The sequence below is a fragment of the Lagenorhynchus albirostris genome, chromosome 3, assembly GCF_949774975.1.
Source record: "Lagenorhynchus albirostris chromosome 3, mLagAlb1.1, whole genome shotgun sequence".
In the NCBI taxonomy this organism is placed as follows: Eukaryota; Metazoa; Chordata; class Mammalia; order Artiodactyla; family Delphinidae; genus Lagenorhynchus; species Lagenorhynchus albirostris.
In genome coordinates this window covers 109,950,777-109,973,461 of record NC_083097.1, presented here as the reverse complement: position 1 = coordinate 109,973,461, position 22,685 = coordinate 109,950,777, and the positions used below count along the sequence as shown (strand labels likewise).

Here is a 22,685-nt window from a genome sequence, read left to right as displayed (position 1 = left end):
ATAATGGGCGTCACCAAGGGGGCTCATTTGGGGATGACAGCTGTCAATCTGGAATTAACATGATCCTTACCTTATAACTTGCTTTTTCCATCCCTTTCTATCTACAAATAACACTCTTGTGTTCTTGTATCCTTCTTATCTATGTTCAACCTCCATGTTTCATTTATTCTATGTCTAGCATGTCTCACAAGTTACCAACTTACTATCTGTACTTAACAGATCTTACGAATTTTGCATGGTTTTTGTTGTTGTTGTTTTTCTTGCCTTCTACAGCAGATTTAAATTCTCAACGATACAGCCAACACATATTACATTAGTGTGAGCCAACCTTTGGCAATCCCCAAACCTCTGTGTGGCTATGTGACTCATTTCTGGGGTCAGTGAGACCCCAGGGGGGGTTTTTAGGGGGCCATCTGGGAAAGATTTTCTTCCTGACAAAAGACGAGAGCAATGGCATGGATTGGAGGAGTATCCCCTTAAACCTTTGCCTGCTTTCTTAAAATCTTCTGTCTTGTCCCCTCCCCGCACCCCAACCTGCCCCACCCTGCAAGCAGGGTATGAATACCTAGTAAAACAGCAGTTGGAACCAAACAGCTGAGTGATGGGGCCTTGGCCTCTCGGTCATCGGTTCATCTGGATTAGGTTCTATGCATTAATCAAGTACTTTGTCCTCTCTGTTTTCATTCCTCAGTCAGCTGGCCCCATCCTTCTGTGTGTGTTTTCTTTATCGCTAATTTACTCTTCTTTCTACTCCTAATTCAAGGTATAGTAATTTCTCTCAGCTCCTTTGGATTCATTTTTCCAATCTCCCTGGCCAATCCCTTGGTTCCAGGTAAAACTCTACTTCTCGGCTATCTTAACTCATACTCAATTGTTTCCTTGGATCCCACCGCCAGCAGCCTTTCCTAGACCCATTTTGTCTTTCTGAATAAACTCCCCCCAGAGTTGTGGTTTTCAGACTTATTTTTAGCTGCAGAAGGATCCTTTGTTGAACCGAAAACCCAAAATATAAACCAGATAGAATGGAGCCATTTAGGGGAGGGGCTAGAGCCCTTCTCTTCCCCCCTTTCCTCATGGTCCTTCTGGGCCCAGTTTGAAAACTATTGCTCTGCAGACCTCTCCCACTTTAAGGCATGCCCTGCCATTTGCTTCTCCTGGGTTAACTGTCTCCTTTCCTGAAGGCTTCCTTTGGCACCTTGGCCAGAGTGAAGCATTCTTTCTCTCTCCACTTCCCACGTGGTCTTTGAAAGTCGTATTTTTCCAAAACAGGAAAACATTTTAACTTCCTCATCTCTGCCTAGCTTGTCACCATGTGGAGCTGCCTCTCACCTGCTTGTATCCAACCTGTTCATGGCTGCAGGGATGGAGAACATGCTGAAATGGTCTGGCCACCAGCTGCACATCACCTGGCCTCTCCATCTGTGAGTATCTTAAGTCTTCCATTTGTATAGATTGTAGCTCTCTAGTTACTGGACAGTCCACACATTTTTTCCCCAGAGAATTCTTTTTGATCACAACCACCTTGGAGGAGCTGAAATCCTACCACCGTAGGGCGACCTGTGCCTATTGGGGGGAGGGGGTGGGCTGGGGGCAGAGCCATGGGCAGGATCTTCTGACAAGTCACATGGAGTCCCTTGTAAAGTTGGTATCAACCCCTTTCTTTGGGCCCTCCAGGCCAGGTTTGGAGTGGGGTTTCCTCTGCATTGGGCAGCTCTGGGCCATGGGGGTTGCTTCAGAAGTCCCTGTAGACTCAGGGACTAGGCACCCATGGGTGTCTCTGTGGCCCATTTACTAAGGACACCCTGGACCTCCTGAAACACATGAAGCTTAAGATTCCAGGCCTCTCACTTGCATGGGTATCTTACAAGTCCTGTTCTTTTCTCATTCTAAATAAATAATTACTTCCATACCCAATCTTGTATTTATAATTGTGTATTCTTTTTCTCAAAGAAAGCCTTACAAATTCTATAAGCTTCAAGCTCTACAAAACCTCCCATGATGTGTTCCTGGGAGCCATGGTCTTGGGGCTCTCTCGGGGGACCCAGGGACTCATGTGCTACGGAGGCTCTTCTGTTTTAAAAGGCAGAGATTCCCACCTTCAGGGCTATCGAAGGCATTCCTAGTACTTTGTGTATGAGACATCCATGCCACATGCTCTGGTGGAAGGCCGGGAGGCCTAAGTTTTGACCTGCTTCCTGTCCCGTCTGCAGCATGCAGTCTCCACTGTGGAACTCGAGGCAGAGGACAGCCGGAAACCCATGAGGCCAGGGAAGGGCTGCTTTCTGCTGGTGGTTCTCCCTGTGCCACACAGCTCCTGCATCCAGCCTTGGTGCGAACTCTGACCGGTTTTCTGGAAGAAATTGGAACATGGTTCCTTCTCTCTGGGAGAGCTTTTCCATCAGGCCGGGACTCCTGGTCTAGGCTTCAACCTGGCAGTACTGCCATTTGACTATAATTCCTAAATCTGGCTTTTAAGAGTCACGTTTTGCAAAATGGGAGAGTTTGCCTGCCTGAGTGGGACAACTTGGGACTTGTGAACTCAGTGCCTAAGACCCAGGAGGCTCCTTGGATGCTCTTGCTTTGGAGTATTTCACAGACCTTGATCACGAGTCAGATGTGAAAGCCAGAGATGGCCAATGCTGCTTTAAAAACGTGTAGGGGCACTTCTAGATGCAAACAGTGAATGAAATCCTCCCTACAGGATTTTTCTTTTTTTTTTTTTTTTGCGGTACGCGGGCCTCTCACCGTTGTGGCCTCTCCCGTTGCAGAGCACAGGCTCCGGACGTGCAGGCTCAGCGGCCATGGCTCACGGGCCCAGCCGCTCCGCGGCATGTGGGATCTTCCCGGACTGGGGCACGAACCGGTGTCTCCTGCATCGGCAGACGGACTCTCAACCACTGCGCCACCAGGGAAGCCCTCCCTACAGGATTTTTCTTTTGCAATTCCTTACAAAATAAAATAAAGTAGATAAAAATCACAGGGGAAATTTACTATCAGCACCCATACAGTAAACCTCAAATTTGGCATCCAAAGAAAAATACAGAAGATTTTGGAGTGGCAAGGAGTGGCACAGCACATCTCTGCTCTCTAGCCTGTCCTCAACGCTCAGAGATTGACAAAATCTTGAACATCCTCCCCAGTGCTCCTGAATCTGAAAAGAAACAGATATGAGTCATGCGCTTATATTCTTCCTTTTCTGAATGAGCAGTATTACAAAGTGTGCTGGGGAGAAATGAGGGAAGCTGAGAGCGTGATCCATGGAGCTGACTCAGCCAATGGAAATAAAGTCTCCAGAATAACACTCCAACTTGAGAAATTGATCCAAAGCCTGAGTTATCCTCCTTCCTTGGAAAAGGTGTATGGTGTCCCCCTCTCCATCCCCAATCAGGTGACATGAGCCTTGTGCTGGGTATTAATCAGAACCTCAGGACAGGAGCATGCACAGCTGTTCCAGCAAAGACTGCACCCTGCTTTGGCCGAGTGCTCCTCTTTCCCCTCCTCCCATTCAGACTACCAAAAAGGGTGCCAGCTCTAAATCCCCAGCTTAGGTCAGAGGGAGAAACAGACTGGTCTCAAACCTGGGTAGATGGTCAGTAAGCACCCGTCACCAGCCATCATGTTATAGCAGCATAAAGGAGTTCTGGACAGAGCCAGCAAACCAAGATGAAAAGAAATGGATGCAAACACACGGCAGCAAATTATAAATGATAAATAGAGGGAAAACGGTGGGCAAAAGACAAGGGCTCCTCCCCTCCCCCACAAAAGGAAATTTCTTACAACTGCTTCATATATAAAGCAACTTAATAAGAACATGAATTTATTAAATTGGAGGCTCAAAGATGGGATGATGAAACAAGAGAATGGATGGAGAGGAAACAAACGGAGGACAAAAACAACATCATTGTAGAACAAATAAACACATAAGAACCAACAAGAAAGAGAACTGACCCCACTGAAGCTCAAATTACTGAATTGGGGCAGCTAAACAAGGTAAAGAGTTTAAGAAACAGAATTAATAGAAATGGAATACAGACAAAGATGATCCAATATAAGGATTAATTGATATCCCTGAAGAAGAGAAACCAAAAATAGAGCTAAAAAAGATGTTTAATGCAGAAGAAGCAAAACTAAAACTGCGGGTTGAAAGACATTATGTTCCAGAACAGCTTTGTTCAGAATGCTAATTACTAAGCTATGTTTTAGTTAAGTTATTGAACTGAAAAAAAAAAAAAAAGATGAAGAGTGACTTCTTTAGACATACAAGTAGGAAAAAAAGGCCACCCACAATGGGGAAAATTTAGGCTGGCCTCAGACTTCTTCCCAGAAGAAAAAGGAGGAAAACCTACCACATTCTATGGGAAAGAAGGTGAGACCCAAGTATATTTTATCCAGCCAAGATATGGTTCCAGTGTAAACGCAACAGACAGACGTGCTTAAACATCCAAAACGCTTCTTGAGAAAACAGCTTAACAATGAAATTCAGCCCATTAAGAGAAGAATTGAAATAAAGACCTTGCAAATGGAGAATCCTTGATAGAAGGACCAGAGATGAGCATCGAATTTAGTAAGCCTGGAATGTATACCAAGAAACTAGGACAGAATATGATTATTTTCTTTTTCTTTTAAATTTATTTTATTTATTTTTGGCTGTGTTGGGTCTTCCTTGCTGCACATGGGCCCTCTCTAGTTGTGGTGAGCGGGGGGCCACTCCCTGCTGCAGCGTGCGGATCTCTCATTGCGGTGGCTTCTCTTGTTGTGGAGCACGGGCTCTAGGCACGCAGGCTTCAGTAGTTGTGGCGCCGGCTCTAGAACACAGGCTCTGTAGTTGTGGCACATGGGATTAGTTACTTCGCAGCACGTGGGATCCTCCCAGACCAGGGATTGAACCCGTGTCCCCTGAACTGGCAGATGCATTCTCAACCACTGCGCCACCAGGGAAGTCCCTGATTATTTTCTTTTAATGTTTATTTATTTATTTGGCTGAGCCGAGTCTTAGTTGCAGTGTGCAGGACCTTCATTGCGGCATGCGGGACCTTTAGTTGCGGCATGCGGGATCTAGGCCCCTGACCAGGGATGGAACCTTGGCCCCCTGCACTGACTGGGAGTGTGGAGTCTTAACTGCTGAACCACCAGGGAACTCCCCCAGAATATGATTATCATAAATTTGGACAATGTAACAATAATAAGTAACAAAAGTGAGGAGGCAGGGTCAAGGGAGGTGGAAAGATGGAAAGAATCGTGAGAGCTAATGCACACACACATACCCAAACATGCAATTAAAATGCATAATTTTAAAGAATTGACTCCAACTTCTTCATGTTTTTCACAAGTTTTGTTTACCCTCGGAGGTATCTTTTAGGAAGTAATATCTCTTGTGGTCAAGAAGCATTACTTGAAGTTCAACTATTCCTTCAGTTTCACTTCAACTTTTAAATTCAAGTAAAATTAAATTTAATACTTTTAATTAAAATGGCACCTGTATTATTGTCCAATTCTTACAAAATATCTCTATGATATTTTCTCCTGTCTGTAAATATGCATAGAGAGCTTTCTGGAATGATGTAACGTAATGGTCATTTCTGTGGTTGATTCTGAAAGGTGTATATAGCTGATTATTTCCTTGCTTGTCATTTTTTAATATTTTAATTTTCTAGTAAATAAATTAAAAAATTAAAGCATTAGAAAAAAAATTCAGGCATCTTACTGAACATAATAAATCGTTCAAAAACAGACTATAGCAGAGATTGCTACTATCTCCCAATGTCTACTCTTCTAACATTTTACGGAATTTTTAGCTTTTCACATGGTGGCCAAAATAAAGACCCCATTTCTCAGCTGTGGCCAATAGGATATAAACAGACGTGCCATGTGGCAGTTTCTGGAACCATCTGAGAGTGTTTGCTCATTTTCTCTTTATTACCTTCATTCCCTCCTGCTGTCTGGAATGCTGATTTCACCACATGGGACCATGAGGTCAGGGCTTTTCAAAGCAAAGCAACATAGGAGGTGTGGACACAATGTCACATCACCGAGACTGCCTATCTGGATAATGTGCGAAAGAAAGAAGCTTCTATCTTGTAGAAGCAACTAAATCTTATCCTAACTGAGCCACAGGCCTACACACACACACACACACACACACACACACACACACACACACACACACACACGCATAGAAATTTAGCCTCTGATACTATTCGCATTGTATATCAGTGATGACGAAACAATTGGTTTGGCATGCACATAAACAGATCACTAATGGGCCTAAATGTGAAAAACATTTTTTAATGTTTTATAAGAAGATACAAAGAGAATATCTTTATGAATCTGAGACAGGGAAGGATTTTTTAAAAGGAGATTTTATGGTGAAAACCATAAAGGAAATAACAGGTAAACTTTACAACATCAACATTTTGAACTTTTGCATGACAAAAGAAACTATAAACAAAAGTAAAAGACAAGCAACAGTGAGGCCTGTCCAGTTCAGTTTCAGTGTGATGCTAGGTGTGTATGTGGGGTGCGGGCAGGGGAGCGGTCAACTAAGTTTGAGGAAGGCTGCATATTCCCTTTACCTCTCAGACAGTGACAATGCATATTACCTTAACAAAAGCTCTGAGAACTTCTACAGAAACCTTTTCCTGTATGGAACTAAGTCTTCCATAATACAGTTATCTAACTATGGGACCACTGTGTGTGTGTGTAACAGCTATGAAGTCCTCCTAGGTGTATAAGGAACACTAGGAAATGCTGCCATGAGATTTCTCACTTCGCCTCCTGTGAGAAATGATTGTTGTATTCACCTTTGTGTCCCCACAGGTAACTCTCCCTACTTCAGTAATTCTGACCAGCAGCAGCATTGGAGAAGATGGGGGCAGAGAGGCGGAGAAGAGGAAGAAGAAGGAGAGGGAGAGGGAGAAGAAGAGGAGAAGAAGGGGGGAGGAGAAGAAGGAGGAGGAAGGAGAAGAAGAGGAACAGGAAGGAGATGGAGATGGAGAAGAGGAAGAAAGAAAAAGAAATTTGGGGTTTCAGGAGTAGATGTAAATTTTCCTAGTAGAGTGAACAAATCCAAAGCGAAGGAAGTCTGCTGTAATCTGGGCTTTCCTTCTCACAGCCAGCAGCTGGGGCTGCTAGAAGTAGATCATTTTGAAATATGTCCAACTAGGGGGGAAAAGACAATTTTAAAGATAACTTAGGGCAGATCCAAGAGAGTTGTGATGCAGAAAATGGTAGTTGGGACAGATTTCTTGCCAGTTACGGGAAAGAAAAAGGAAACAGCAGATCTGGTCTAGGACAATCAACTCAACATTGATTGACCACACACATACACTCTCTCTCCCTCTCTCTGGGTTCTGACATTGGGGCCTTTGTAGTCTAGAGAGGGAGATTTTATTAAGCATTTTATTTCAAGTATAGTTTAAAGACTTTTGCTTATTTTATTATGTTTAATCCTGTGGCAGAGGTACTATAATTATTCTCAATTTTGGGATGAGGAAAGGGAGGCACAGGTAAGTAAATTGCCTAAGGTTAAAAAGCTAGCAAGGGATGGAGGCAGGGTTCTAACCCAGGCGGTCTGCCGTAGGCTCAGCTCCGTTAACCACATCTTCGCCCATTTCTTGTAGATAACTACAGTACAACGTGTGAAACACCACGATAGGGAGGAACAAAATGAACACACTGAGTGAGAAAGGACCAGTGGGATGTCAGTTCACCTTAGTGAGTGTTTGCCCTGGAGAGAAGGGAGGGGAAAGACACTTCAAGGTGAAAAGCTAGGTGTGCCAAGTCCAGATATGGTCTATGGGCAACTTCAGCCAGGACAATTTCCTGAGTCAGAGGGATAGGCTGGGTTGTTTCAGAGAGAAAGGCAGAAGGAGGGGAAAGAAAAAGAGGGTTTCAGAGGATTTGGGGCTGGATTTGATATAGTCAGTGAAAAGGACTAGAGCCCCCTGAGGCCTTTGGCTTGGGCAGAGGTATTCGTTTCCTAAGTTTTGTGCACGTTTTGAGTAGTGAGATTAGCAGAGAGAATGTGCATGCATTGGGAGCCGTAGTCTTCTATGCACAGTGCCCAGACTCCATTAAGACATCGCCCCAAACCCTTGGGGGCAGGCAGGGTGACGGTCACTTGCAATCTGATGTCTTGACTGTCGAGCTCGGCATCTACTGCACGAATCCCGAGCCTGAACTTCGCATCCTGAGCATTTGTTGCGCAAGAAGCCAAAGGCTGGTCCCTGGCCCGGGAACGTCGCCCGGCCGGACGCGCGGGTCCCGCCCTGGGTGCCGCCCTGGCTCGGACCAGAGCATCAGGTGGGGGCCGGGGTACGGTCACCCGAGGCTGAGGCAGCCTCTCCTGGACCCGACCGGCCGCATGCAGTCCGTCGACATTCTGGCGGGTGATCCCAGTGCATTTACAAGCTCCGACCGGGTGGAGGCGGCTTGGTGGGGGAGACCCCAAGGGCGCACGCAGCACTCCAATCTCCTCCGCACGGAGCGGACTTCCTAGCGCGCGGGAGCGGGACACTCCCTCCTGGGCTTGGCCCCAGCGTCCCAAGGACACGGGGCAAGCCGGCAGGCACCGGCCCCGGCCCCTAGGGCACTGCCCTCCCGGTCCCCCAACTCGGGGACTACAAGTCCCAGCAGTCCCCGCAGCCGGCACCTCCCGCCTCGCAGCGGAGACCCCCGGTCATCCTAGCGGAGGGGCTCCGGCTGCGCTCGTGGCCGGGCCGGGCGGAGAGGCCGGTCCCGCGGGCGGGGGCGGGGGCGGCTCCGCGGCTTCTCCCGCCGCCGCCGCCGCCGCCGCCGCCGCCAAGGGGAGTTTCCAGGAAGTGGCCATATTGGATCCATTCAGCCGCAGCCGCCCGGGCGGAGCGCGTCCCGCAGCCGGCTTGTCCCCATCGCGGCCCGGGTGCTCGCCCCGGCTCGCCCGCCCGGTGCGGAGCTCGCCATGGCGGCCACTGACCTGGAACGCTTCTCGGTGAGGGCCCTGTTGGGCCGCGGCGCGCGCGGGAGGCGCTGGACGCGGGGAGGGGGCCGCCTTGCAGCTGGTTGGGGTCGCGAGCCGGACTGTCAGCGCCGCGCGGCCGGGCCTCGACGCCGGGCGCGACGGGGGACACCGGAGCGGGCTCTTCGCAGCGCTAGTCCCGGGTCCCAGGGCCTCGGACGGGGGGCGCCTTGCCGGGAGGCTGGCGGGGTCGACCCCCTTGGGCGAAGAAGAGCAGACCTCTTTCGCGGAGAGGAGCAGATAAATACCCGCCTGGTCCTGGCCAGGTCTGAGGACAGACTGGGGCCCCGGGGGCCAGAGGGGAGGATCCAGGATACTCCGGACCCACTTCTCCCTAGTGTTTCTGCACGGCTGGGGAGATTCCTAGCCGCGCAGGTGCTGTTGGATGGGTACAGCCGGTGAGGATGAAGCCCTAGGGATCCTAGGGAGTCCCTCAAATGAACCCAGGGCAGTTGCAGACCTGGGTCCTGAAGACCACGGCCTTCTTCTCCTTCCCGCTCCACCCCCCACCCCCCCACCCAAGCTCCCGGATCCTTGGTGCGATTCCAGGCAGCTCTGGCCTCAGTGGTCGGGTCTGAAGCAGCCATTCCCCAGAAACTGGAGGGATTCCAGATTCAGCCCAGTGGATGTTTGGGCCCCAGTCCAGGTATGCCTTCTGCAGGGCTAACGTCTCTGGTGGTCCCTGTACAGGTCTCTCTGGGCCTGAGCCAGCCAATAGCCAACTTCCCAAAGGCTTTCATAATTCACGCGGGGGAGAGGGGCCTTTTGGGGATTGTGTCTGCATGTCCCCTGATGTCTAAGGCTGGATTTGGGTGTGTCTGGGAGGTTGGGCTGTGACAGTGAAGGAAGCTGTGTCCTCTTGCCAGCATGTGAGGCCCTGGTTGGTGGTAAGGGGGAGGGAGGGCCCAGGGATGTTGGGGGTAGTGGGGAAATGCTAAATATGTGACTGATAAGGAATTGGTTCTGGGGCTAAATAAGGGATTCTGGACTTATGTAATTAATGCTATAAATATTGTCATCTGAACTTATATATGTAAATTTTCTCTTTAATCTAAAAATGTTGGTCTACTTTGGAAATATGCGTAATTAAAGCAGGAACTCTTGGTTTCATAATTTTTAGACTTGGGTGTTTTATTCTCATTGGAGAGGGGCCTGCGAGTCAGTTCAGTAAGTTTAAATACAGGAGGAGCAGATTCAGAGGTTGGGCAAATCAGAGATTCACCCTACCCCTGCGCTGTAAATGGGAATTTATGTACCCCAGGAGGGCTGTGCATGCATCCCAACAGACCTGCTGGTTAACTGGAGGCCAAGAGAGCTGTGTGTGTTTGTACATCTCTGCCCGCGTGCCTGTGTGCATTTTCTGTGCCCAGCTGACCAGAAAGTTATGTCTGGGTCTTGTCTGTCTGTGGCCAGAGGTTACTCTAACAGTTGGTCTTGCAGGTGGGAGCAGTATGTAGAGTAACTAGAAACAGACTGCCTGATGTGAATCCTAGATTACTGCTTGTTGGCCTTGTGACCCTGGGCAAGTTGTTTAACCCCTCAGTGTTCTCATCTGTATAATGGAATAAAAATACTACCTCCCTCATAGGGTTATTGGAAGGATTTAATGAGAGTATCCAGGCGAGGTGCTTAGAGCACTGTCTGGCACATGGTAAAGACACAATAAATAATACATGTTACTTAGTGCCCATGTGGATGTGAAGACTGGCCCTGTGTGTAAGAAGGCAGCAGAGAATGAGCTTGCTCCATTACACGGTACCCTCCCTAGGGGCTCCCATCGTCCAGAGATTATCCTCAGAGGCTGAGCTGAGAGGCCTAGCTGCAGTGGCAGGCATTGGGCTGGAAAGGCTCTTCCCCTCAGATTCCTGTGTTTGCTCTTAAACCATATCTGCAAGGATTTCAGGTATTATTGACATGGTGGGCCGAGGCACAGAGAGAGGATTGACTCAAATGAGGATGTACAGCCTGAGCTCAGGGGCCTTGGTTACTGTGCCAGGTTAAGCTGGATGGATGGACACCTTCCACACCCTTCACGCTCTGAGTTGTCAGCCTCCTGGGAGGACATGGACACGGTTGAATTTGGGTGGAGACCTTGGGTTGGGTTTGGCCTGAATTTAGGAGTTTGGACTCCATTCTCCTCTCCTGCCTTGTCATCCTGGGAAAATCATTTCTTCCTTTATCTTGCTATAAAGTGGCAATAACCATACTGATATTCTTCAAAGAGTTTGTGGAAGATAATTGCAATCTATGGCATGTTTGGAGATATGTTAGGTGTCTCACTTGCTGCAAGGTTGAACTGGGTGTTAAGTGGCCATGAGGCTATAATCTGGTTGAGCTGTGGCAGGTTGACGCTGCCCCTCAGGCTAGCTCAGTGGTCAGACCAGCCCAGGAGGGCCTGGGAACTGTCCCAGCCTGGAGCTTAGATGAGCATGTGGAATGGTACTTTGAGGTCAGTGTGTGCTGTGTTCCTATTCTCCATGTAGCATGATATAAAGACTGCAGGCTCAGCAACCTTTACATTTTGGCTGGGCCTTGCTCAATCCTAGATCAGCCATGGGGTTACGGTCGAAATCTCCTAGGATGTGCATGTCTGGGACAGCCCTCTGGGGAGTCTGTTGCCTCTTGCCCTCCTTGGGCAGCCAGACTCCTGTCCATTCTTGCTCTGCCCCTCCTCCTTAATTGGTCCCAGATTCTGGGCCTTACTCTTTGTCTGCCCCAGGGGCCATCTCCTGTGTTTTTCCTGTCAGAATCTCATGGGGCAGAGTTCGAACTCTATAGCGAGGGAGGACTGAGGGCCCAGGGAAAGTGGAGATCTGAGGGGGAGAGGGAAGAAGCGTGCAGCATGGCAGCCTCGCGCCTGGCACTCCTCCCAGCCCATCGCTCCCCCCCACCCCCATCTCCGCTTTATCCCCAGCACCATCTGTCACTTCCGTTGTCACCCCTGTAATCTTGACACTTCCCCAAGAAGCAGGCTATCCAGGGAGTGCCTACTCCGTCCCTGAGGCAAGAGCTGGTGGGAAGGAATGTGGGAGGCAGCCCAGTGGGCCTGTCACAGAGTGGTGTCTCCCTGTCCTGTAAAAATGACCAGTAACCTCCTTGTTGAGCTGTTCTGAAGGAGAAGTAGGAGCTGAGCAAGGTACATCTGTGCAGCTCTCAGTGCCTGGTGGTATGGAGGGGTCTTAAGCGAGCGCCAACCTGCAAAGCTGCAGCTCCACCCCCTCCCCTTGGGAGGTGGGTCTGCCCTGCCCTGTCCCCCTCATGGGCATCATACCATGCTCTGGGTGCTCACTTTAGAAAGGTCTGCCTGGGATCTGGACTGGAATGGGTCAGAGCAGGGAGACTGATGGGGAGGCATTGGTGATCCAAGGGAGCACATGAAAAGGGACTGAGCAGAGTAGGAACAGAGAAGGTGGCATGAAGGAGACTGACCGCAATGCCAACGATGCAGGAGAACTGGTGGAGGCTTGGAGCACAGGGCCAGATATTTGTCAAAAGCTTTGGATGGCAGGGAGGGCACTGGATGCTTTGTGTCCATCATCTTGTTGATGCCAGCAGCCCACGGTTGGGTGAGATGCAGACTCTGGTCATTGGCAAGTTTGGGCCTCAGACCCAACCTCAGCCCCCAGTACCCCTTGAGATGACAGAGAGGGTGGAGCCCTCTGAGTTTTGAGCCCTAAGATGGGCTAGGTGGAGGTACATATTTGGGGCAGTAACTAGCACGAACGTTCCTGTGGCTCCGGTCCAGCTACCAGAAGGAAGCCACTGCAGGATGACAGAGCAAAGGGCCTGAGAACTGTCTGGTCTCTATGTGTCCCCTGCAGCCTCTCCAGTCTTCCTGCCTCTGTGCTGCTAGGTTGGGTCTCAGAATCCCCAGTCATGGCCCCCAAGGCACAAGCTTTGCCAGACAACTAGATATGGTGCTATGCAGGCAGGAGGGAGACACATCTGCCAGGGGAAAGGATGCCTCCCAAGGTCAACATGCCCTCGTGATAGAGGTGTTCTTTGCTAGAGCCATCTGCATCCTCAGGGCTCACGTGAGGAACCATGGTTGGGAAGAGGTGGTGGAGGACAGGGTGAGGGGCATCTAGGCTGTAACACCAGTTGCCCTGGGTGGTATTGGGGCAAATTAGATATTCTCCTCCTCGGAACACATGGCTTCTAGATGGTTCTTGAGCCTTATCTTGGAAGCCACATCAGAGGGACAGACCAGGGGAGGAAGGAATAAGAGCCTATTTCAGATCATAGGTGCTGGCCACTCTCTGAGTGGCCTTCTGGGCTTGGACCACCTGAGGGCCGGGGTTCAGGAGGGACTGTGGGCCATGGACCTAAGTCCACTCCCCAGACCTGGCTGTGGGGCCTGGGTACGAGTCTGACACTCTGCCTGGTGCTGGGGTGAATGGTGCAAGCAACAGAGAAGTACAGCAGTGCTTCCCCGAGCCTCTGCTGGCCCATGTTGGTGCCCATGTATTTCTCTGCCCCTTCCCAGCACTGGCATCCATTCTGGGGTAGGAGGGGGGCATAGTCACCTTTGCTGCCTACATTCCTCTTTCCAAAGGTGGGGTCTCATTCACTGTGGAAAATAGATTGCCTCCATCCTGCGGTGTCCATACCGCTGTGGCTTTCCCTGCTGTGGGGAAGTAGGGGGCTGCTTCTGGAGCCCCTGAGCCAAGTGGGAAAGTATGAACACCTGGGGTTCCAGTACCTTCTGTGGCCCAGAGTGCCTTCCCTATCTGCTCTGTGGTGGGATGGACCGTTCCCTCCCACGGGAGGGATGACATGACATCCCTGTGTCCTAGGCCTGGGGCGAGGTGGGTGGGCCCAGAGACCAGTAACTGTGCTCTTGGCTTCTTGGAAACCTGATTTTGACATGAGAAGTGTGAAATAAACCATCCCAAATTACTGAGTGGCAGTCCTGCTGTCTGTGTGCAGAAAGAGGGAGGAAAGTGCCTCTTAGTGAGACGGGGAAGCAGAGAAACTGGAGTATTGAGGTCAGGGCATGGGGTGGCCTCGGTCTCCTGGGGGTACTTTTTTTTTTTTTTTTAAGGTACGCGGGCCTCTCACTGCTGTGGCCTCTCCCGCTGCGGAGCATAGGCTCCGGACGCACAGGCTCAGCGGCCATGGCTCACGGGCCCAGCCGCTCCGCGGCATGTGGGATCTTCCCGGACTGGGGCACGAACCCGTGTCCCCTGCATCGGCAGGCAGACTCTCAACCACTGCGCCACCAGGGTAGCCCTCCTGGGGGTACTTTTGCTCCCAAAGTCCCTTCGCTTCCCAGGATGGGGGAGAGGATGACTGGCCTTGAGAGAGTGACTGGTGATCTCCTCCTGGGGCCCAACTGCCATCTTTGCCATTATTACCTCATCTGCCACCGTGCTGCCACCATGAAGGCTGATCCTGGCTTGTGTCTTCTCCCCAGGTTTGTTGCCACCTTAGGAGAGAGAGACACTTTGGTTCTCAGGTGTCCTCTTGATTGGGGACAGGTATATTCTGCCTCTGTTCTTCCCTCCTGGCCCAGGATAGCAGCATTCCCACCCCCACCCTCCTATGTACATCCCTGTAGTTATTTCCCGTAACCTTTGACCTGGGCTTAGAGGCTGGCTGTGGAATCCTGGGACCAGAGCCTAAGCCTTTCCTGGGAAAATTCCTAGGATTCCTCTCGGACTCAAGGACAGTTGTGCTATGACCATGGGTTCTGGCCAGGGGCCTCTGCTCTGGCTATTTAAGGCCCAGGCTGCTGAGAGTAGCTAGAGCCAGGGGTAGGGTGCTTTGTGCCAGGAGCACAGGCGGAGAAGGCTCCCAGTGGCGCAATGACTCCTGGGTCCACTGCACAAGGACTTTATAGGGCCCCCCCAGAGCTGGAGCTCTCCTGGGGAAAAGGCTTCCTGTCTGCCTGCTGGGTGCTCAGGACAGTGGGTACTAGGCATGGGAGCCTGGGGGGAGAAAAGCATCTGAAGTCCAAGGCACTTGGAGAGGACTCTGTGGAGTCCTACTCTGTCCTACCTGGGGTAGGGGCTGCTCTTTGCCTAGGATTCAGGAGCCAAGTACACTAATGATGGGGTGCCATCTCTACTCCCACCCCAACAGCCAACCTCATTTGGGAGGTTTGATCTCAGGGGCTTCTTTCACCCATAGCTTCCTTGGCTCTACTGGTTTAGACATTCAGCAGATTTCCACTTTCTTTTGGATAAAATCCTGTTTTTGTGGGCAAGTGCGAGACATGGTTTCCCCCCAGGTCCCACCTCTCTTCTTGGTAAAAGGGGCAGCTCCTTTTGTCTGGTGTTTGGGGCAGCTCCAGAAGGCTCAGACAGCATTTCCTGGTCAGGAAAAGGATGTCCTATTTATCCACTGGGCTGCATAACAAAATGCCATTCTCTACTTTGTTCTGGACGACTGGGCATGGAGGAACGCAGTCAGCCTGAGCAGTTATTATTTTGGTTGTTGTCTTTGATGTGCCAAAGAAATGATGACATAGAAGCCCAGAGCCTGGCTTAGGAGCCAAAAGCTTGTTAGTGATTAGAGAGGGGCCCTGCGGAGTTTCCCATTGTGTGTGTAGAGTTCAGAGCTGCCAACTCTCTATCCTGGAGATTTGAGGACACTTTGAGCCCCCTGAGCTGGCACCCCTGGGAGCTGGGTATGTGGAAAGGGCCAGAAGCAGCTGGGTCTACCTCTCACCAGGGTCCGAGTTAAGTTGTCCAGCCTGAAGTCTCCTCCCGCAGAGCAGTCTCCTGTGGGGCTCCATGCCCAAGAGTGCAGACTGGGTGTTTTGTCCTTCCAGGTCACCATTCTGCCAGACCCGGGGTTGCAGACTGTCAGACCATGGGTCATGTCCAACCCCCAGACACGTTGAGTTGGACCCTCATGGTGTTCTCCATTGGTAGTTGTTGCCAACCTTTGAAAACTAGTGGGTTTCGCAAAAAAATCTGGATTTCTGGATTCTTTTTAAAAAATAGGAAGATTTAGTAATGCTAGGTCTGCATTCCCACAGTTGGCTGGAGTCACAAAACCATAGCCATTCATGGACCGAGCACAGCCTCTTCAGTTCCCCACTCTTCCTGCCTCTCCCTGAGGGACCCCACACTCAGCCAAGTCGCCGGGTCTTTCATCCAATAGGCGGCAGAGTGATGTGGCTGGAAGTGTGGGTTTTACGGTCACACCATCTCCATTTAGATCCTGGCTTCACCCTCCTGAGCAGTGTCCTCTTGGGAAAGTTACTTAGTCTCTTGGTGCCTCAATTGTCTATTTCTGTACAGTGGGGATAATATACAGCCTACCTCATAGGGCTGATGTGTGGACTAAATGAGGTGATTAGAGTCACACCTGGTAAGCCCTTGATAACCGTTAGGTGTGGTGGTTGTTATTGTTACTATCCTGCTCCCCCTTCATCCATTTATGTTGCCTGCCTGGCTGTCACAGCCGTTTGAGTTTAGACTGAATTAGACTGAGCCCCTGAGGTTAAGGATCTGGTGTCTTCATCTTTTCATTAGTGGCTGTCCCAGTGCCTGGCACACAGTAGATGTGTCCAGCAAGCCTGTGTTGAGGGGCTGAATGAATGAGTTGGGAGCATAGTAAGAGTAGGGGGTGCAGTGCAGCTGAGTGGTTTGGGGCACGGGCTTGGCTGCTCTCAAATCCCTACTCTACCCTGATTAGTTCTTTAGCTTCTGTGCACCTCAGTTTCCTTACCTGTAAAATGGGCATAATAATGGTCTCTGCCACACAGCGTGGGAAAGGGCTGCGTAGGAGACTGTGTAAATCACTTGGTTTAGTCTGCACAGGTGGACCTTGGTGAGGTGTTGGTGTCATCATTTGACATCCATGCCTTCCTGTGGTTGTAACACCACTTTTTCCTTCCCTGTCCTTACTCTCCTTGCTTTCTCCCTGTTCCTCTGCATTCAGAGTTTCACTTTGGGGGCTGTAGCAGTCAAGATGCTTTCAGCTGCAGGTACTAGATAGCCCCATTCAGCTAGCTTAAACAGTAAAGGGGAGATGTGGCCGGGGTAAAGGGAGAAGCTCAGAGGCAGGGCAGACACTGGCTCTCTCTCCTCGGTGATTTTCTTGGCTCAGCCATCCTCTTTGAGTGGGCTTCCGTCTTAGGCTGGCTCCCCTAATGGCTACAAGATGGTCATAAAGGCTCAATCTGGGTCGCTTGCCTGTGCCTGACCAATCGTGCGATCATGCTGATTGGCTCAGGACTATTAGGACCCAGCCCTGGAACTGGAGCTGACGTCTTACCTGACAAATGGCAAGTAACCAGTGAGAGACCTGAAGTTCCTTCCTGAGTTGTGGTAGCTGAGATATGCCAGTGGTGCTTTGTAGGCTGCTGGCTCCTCCTAGGCTGAGACCCAACACAGGTCAATGGAGACACCTGGGCGGGCACCTTGGAGGGAGTGTCGCACCTTGGATCACATGTTGTTGTTGCCAAATATAGGATCGGGGAGGTTGGCATTAGTAAGAGTCACACCTCAATGGAGCTGGGAGGTCAGATCAGTCTCCTGAGACCAGGGAATAACACTCTGTCCCCGCGAGGACCAGCGGCCATTCTTCTGTGTGTGGATGTGTGTGCGTGCACGCGTGCTCTGGAGATTGACACTCCCGTGGCCCCCGAGGCTCCTGAGCAGGATCGATTGCCCCAGGTCTGTGGCCCTTGGAGTGACAGAGTGTAGCCTGGGCAACAACTTGGGCACGAAGACCTCCCTGTATGTACACACTTCTCCAGAGAGAGCCCAGCTGTGTGAGTGAAGGCAGGCAGGGCTCACTGGGCGTGGGTGGGTGGGCTTGTGTGAGACCCCTGAGTGCTGCTCTTAGCCTTTGGAGCCTGGGACTGTAAGAGAGTTGGGGAAAATCAGGAATAGGATGGCCTCTGATTCTGTGTAAGGACTCTGAAGCCGAGTGTGTGTGTGCGCGTGCGTGGCTTCCAGACAGCTGACTGGGTGGGTTTTGGCGGCAGACTACAGGATGTTGGATTGCATCCTGATTGTGTCACCCTTGGAAAAAGAGGATGAATAAACACATAGCCTTCTCTGCAAGCACAGCACGCCTTAAATTTTGGAGATTTTCAGTCTCGCCTGAAAAGAAAGCCCTAGACTAACTGTTCTGTCCTCCATTTGATCCTCAAGCTGCCACGAGCAGGTGGAACAGAGACCGAATAATGAAGCTCTGTGTAAGGTGGGCAGATACCCCTGATGCTGTGGCAGTAAAGACAGTGTTCAGTAATTTATAAGTGGTAGTGTTGTCTAGCACATTGGACATAGTGGTGGGAGGGTGGGAAGTGGGAAAGCTGACCTCCCCCAGCCTGCAGCCCACTTCAAGGGGCTCATGGAACAGTTGGAGAATCATGATGCATATAAAAAGGACAACTGATAGTGCAAGGAAATGGGGTCACAGCCAAGTGAGGGGTCTGGAATGTGCGTACTTGGGGGCCAAGTCAAAGCAGGTGCCAGGGAAAGGTAGAGTGAGCTCTGGAGCCTGGGGAAGGTGTCAAGTTTGAAAAGTATATCCAGAGATAACCAGCTGGGCAGGAACCAAGCCTGTGAAAAAGGTCTCAGATGGTAAAGGGCCCGGAATGCCACGCTAGGGGGTTTGAACCAGACCCAGCACTTCCTATGCTCCATTTACTGGTTTTGATGTGGCTACCAGTGAGAGGAAGCTGCCTTTGGGCCTCTTTGTTGTTATGTTTGCAGCCCTGGGGGGACCTGGGCTTGATTGGGAAGGTTGTGACTCATTCCCCTGGGGATGGGGGCAGGGAGAAAGGGTCAGCTATAAGAGCAGAGGCTCTGTTGAAAGAGGGTCATTGGAGGGAACCGCTTAGGGGTAACTCTGACTTGTTCAAGGGGATAGTACAGCTGCCTGGAGGGGCCACGTGGGGTCTAGGCTGCCCACACACACACTTGGGAGTCTTTGATGCAGCGATGCCATGACTGAGCTGGGGGAGGGGCCTGGGGGAAGGGGCAGGTAGGCATAATTAATGAAGAAGAGAGGGTTGGGTTTAAGTGCCAAGGGGCTCTGGTTGGGAGGAAAGAATGGTCAGAGGGTTCAGGCTGAGGCAACAGGCTGCGGCTGCAGAGAGGTCGGGGGAGCGCAGGTGCTCAGGAGATCCCTGTGCTGGAGGGCAGGGATCCAGGGCCCTACTCTCTGGTCCTCAGCCCTCTCTGCTCACTGTGCCTGTACCCACACAAGGGCTGCCACTGTCCTAATCAGTGCTTCTGGGACTGTCTTCAGTTGGGCCTGTTTCCCCCCCCTCAGGAGCTGTGAGCTGGATGGCAGGATGAGACTCAGACCCCCTGTTCTGTCCTGTCCTGTCCTTGCTCTGTCGAGCTGGCAGTCAGGGCAGAGGGGCTTGGGAACAGAGGAGGCATGCTTCTGCCCTACGTGGAGCTGTCTGGGGCCTGCCCTCGAGAGGACCCAAACCTGGGGAGGATGAGCCTGGGAAGCTTCCGTCCCCATTCCCAGGGAAGCATTCCACCCCCATTCCCAGGGAAGCAAAGAATCCACACAAATTGGAGCCTGACCTTGACGCTCTGCTTTGGGTCCCGGTGGGTTCTTTTTATAGTGCTCTGGCCAGCTCGCTGGCCCCTGCTCGCTCAGGACCTGCTGCCCGCCTCTCTGGGCAGGCCTCCACATTCTCGTCCAGAATCCTCTGTCTAAGCAACTAGGACTGGGGTGGGGCCGGGAGGATGGCAGGAGCCAGAGCCTGGGAGTCCCTACAGAGTACCACTGAGGCCTCAGAGTCACAATGCCCCAGAGACTGGTCCTGAGACCCAGTGAGCGCCGGCCCCTTCAGCAGGGCCCACGTGTGCATTCCATGCTTGGGTGTGTGAGGAGCAAGGGGTGCCCGTGGAGGACTATGAGCCCAGCCTGATGGGAGAGGCCCCCCGATAGTGCTAGTGTGAGGGGGTCAGGCCAGACCTGCCTCTGCTTGGGTCCTGCTTCAGTAGGAAGGGGCCATAGGAACATACACACCCTCTAATCTTGGCCTTTTGAAATCTTCGTTTAAGATCCAGGGACCATCTGGGGCCTCCTCCTGGGCAGGAGGGCAGGTGAGCCCTCAGGTAGCAGCCATAGGTCTTGGGGCCACCTGCCAGGAGACACCTCAGGCATAGACATTCCTCGCCAGCCCAGGAGGAGCAAAGCCACAGGTGAAAGGGCCTTTTCCCAGATAGTCATGGGTCCTGAGGCCCTGGGGCTCCCTCTGTGGGAACTTGGCCTGGAACTGGAGCTCCGATGCACTCACGATGCGTCCTGAGACGTGCTGAGAATTGAGATGAGGTTGGCGGCGCAGCGGGGGTGGTGTGACTCAGGTTCAGCCTCCCCGCTGCTTGGCCCCTCTTCCCTAGTGGGCTCACCGCCTCTCTCCTCTCTCTTGGCAGAACGCAGAGCCAGAGCCCCGGAGCCTCTCCCTGGGTGGCCATGTGGGTTTCGACAGCCTCCCCGACCAGCTGGTCAGCAAGTCGGTCACTCAGGGCTTCAGCTTCAACATCCTCTGTGTGGGTGAGTGTCATGCCTGGCCAGGGGGCAGCCTCAGACAGAGGACGGACGCGGGTCTTCTGGGAGATGGGGTGCTGCTGCCCTGACCACCTGTTGAGCTGCAGGGGGACCTCCCAGGCAGAGTGACACTTTGGGGGGTCAGGACGAGGCTTTGGTGGGTGTCTCTGCCAGGGTCAAAGATAGAGGTGGAGCCAGGACCTGATTCAGTGTTGCCATGAAGAGTAAACTTGGAAAGAGTAAAAAGCTTGGAAGTGCTTTGAGTGTTTATCACAGTGGTTGGGATCCATTTGTTTGTTTGTTTGTTTAAAAAACAGCTATTGTTGTTCCTACTGTGTGTCAAGGACAGTATGGTAAACCAGACTGTCCCTGCATTACAGTGTTATGTAGTAAGAGCTCCAGTACACATCTAAACAAATACAGCCCCCAACAGGGAGGCTCTGGAAGGTTCCATGTGCCTCAGGGCCTGGGGCTCCCAGAGGGGACAAAAAGCTCTGCCAGACCCTCTACAGGTGCCCAAGCCCTGGCATCTGCCAGGCTGTGGGTGCCCCTTGGAAAGCAGCCTTTCCTGAACCTCCCCCCTCCCATTAAAGCTTCATGAAGTTGGGGCCACCCACAGCAGGTGAGCTGAGCCACTGGTGGCTTCAGACCCTGACCCTGCTGGCCCCATGACCTTCCTGGGCCCAGGAGGGATGGTGTGTAGAGCAGGTGACCGGGTCCCATTGAGGCCAGCAGGGGCCAGTGTCTAGTGGTATCTCACAACTGCCTGGCTTTGTCTCTTCCCCACGCTCTGAGGAAACACCTACACACCCCATGTAGCCATGTCTTATATCCAAGTCAGCCTTTTGGGTCTTCCTTCCACATATTATTTCTGAGGCCACTGAGAAGGGGTGGTTCATGGGGTTGGGGACAGTGGGGGATGGAGTGGGAGACCTGCCCCTCTCTCTTGTACAGAGGCCGAGGGTGCCTGAGCCCCACCTGGCTTACCCAACAGCCAGGGACAGCCCCAGTTCCAGCCTTTGACATCCCCTCTGCCCACTCCTTGCCCCCCAGGGGAGACTGGCATTGGCAAGTCCACACTGATGAACACGCTCTTCAACACGACCTTTGAGACCGAGGAAGCCAGTCACCATGAGGAGTGTGTGCGCCTGCGGCCCCAGACCTACGACCTCCAAGAGAGCAACGTGCAGCTCAAGCTGACCATCGTGGATGCCGTGGGCTTCGGGGATCAGATCAATAAGGATGAGAGGCAAGTGACAGGAAGGGCGGCCCGCCTGGTCTCTTCCCCGTCGCTCCATGTTGGCCGTGGTTCTAACACTCTGCCCGAGTGCTCTGCACTCCTCGCTGCCCCAGACAAGTAACCAAGCCCGCACTCCATGGGGGCCAGGGGAGGGCCGTTAGGAGAATATCTAAGGTCCTGAGGACCCCTTGGGGGACCAGGAGAAGGGGTCAGCCACCTGTACCCAGACAGGGATCCCCAGGTAGAAGCTGTTCGTTCCCACAGAGAGAAGGCTGGTGGGCAGCCTGGCTGGGCTCCAGGCCTTGCACCACGGCTCTGCTGCCTGCCTTCCAGTGACGGAGCCGTCTGTAGTTACAGGCCCATAGTTGACTACATCGATGCGCAGTTTGAAAACTACCTGCAGGAGGAGCTGAAGATCCGCCGTTCGCTCTTCGACTACCATGACACGAGGATCCACGTCTGCCTCTACTTCATCACGCCCACGGGGCACTCCCTCAAGTCCCTGGATCTGGTGACCATGAAGAAACTAGACAGCAAGGTCTGGCCCCCCTCCAGCTGATTCTGTGGGCTCCCCATCTTCCACAGAGGGGGGGTGTGGTTGGGGGCTGGTGGACAGCCCCCTGGGCTTGGTCCTCTCTGTATCTTCTCTTGCATCTGTCCCTATGGCTCCAGCCAGCCCCCATTGCTCTGGGCTCTTTCTCTAGATCTCTGTCCCCTGCGTCTGGCCCTGAGCCCATTCCTTCCAGCTGAGTTGATTCTTATTCTCAGCCTGCTAGCTCCTGGCATCCTCCCCATCCCCCTAGAGTTACCTCCCCACCTCGCCCCCGTCCCTCTGCCCCTCTGACCCCACCTCCCCAGAGCATCCCAATTCTCTGCTCATTTTCTCTCTCTCAATTCCTAGTTCCTCTGCTGCCTTCACTTCCCCTGTCCTTCCTGCCGTGGCTTTCCCTTGGGGTCCTCCTGAGCACAGTA

At 52.1% G+C, this 22,685-nt stretch overlaps 1 protein-coding gene across 6 annotated transcripts in view; it reads left to right on the top strand.

Annotated features, from left to right (window-relative positions):
- Positions 1 to 8,737: 8,737 nt before the first annotated feature.
- The window catches only part of SEPTIN8 (septin 8), a 26,604-nt gene continuing 12,656 nt past the window's right edge, over positions 8,738 to 22,685 (top strand). The window contains exons 1-5 of one of the 6 annotated variants that reach the window (XM_060143574.1): positions 8,738 to 8,968; positions 9,519 to 9,641; positions 20,359 to 20,479; positions 21,527 to 21,722; positions 22,065 to 22,251. In XM_060143574.1, coding sequence (XP_059999557.1) covers positions 8,939 to 8,968; positions 9,519 to 9,641; positions 20,359 to 20,479; positions 21,527 to 21,722; positions 22,065 to 22,251 — 657 coding nt within the window. In that variant the 5' untranslated portion in view covers positions 8,738 to 8,938. The remainder of the gene's footprint in view (positions 8,969 to 9,518; positions 9,642 to 20,358; positions 20,480 to 21,526; positions 21,723 to 22,064; positions 22,252 to 22,685) is intronic. The other 5 variants (XM_060143569.1, XM_060143571.1, XM_060143570.1 and 2 more) reach the window with 5 other exon arrangements.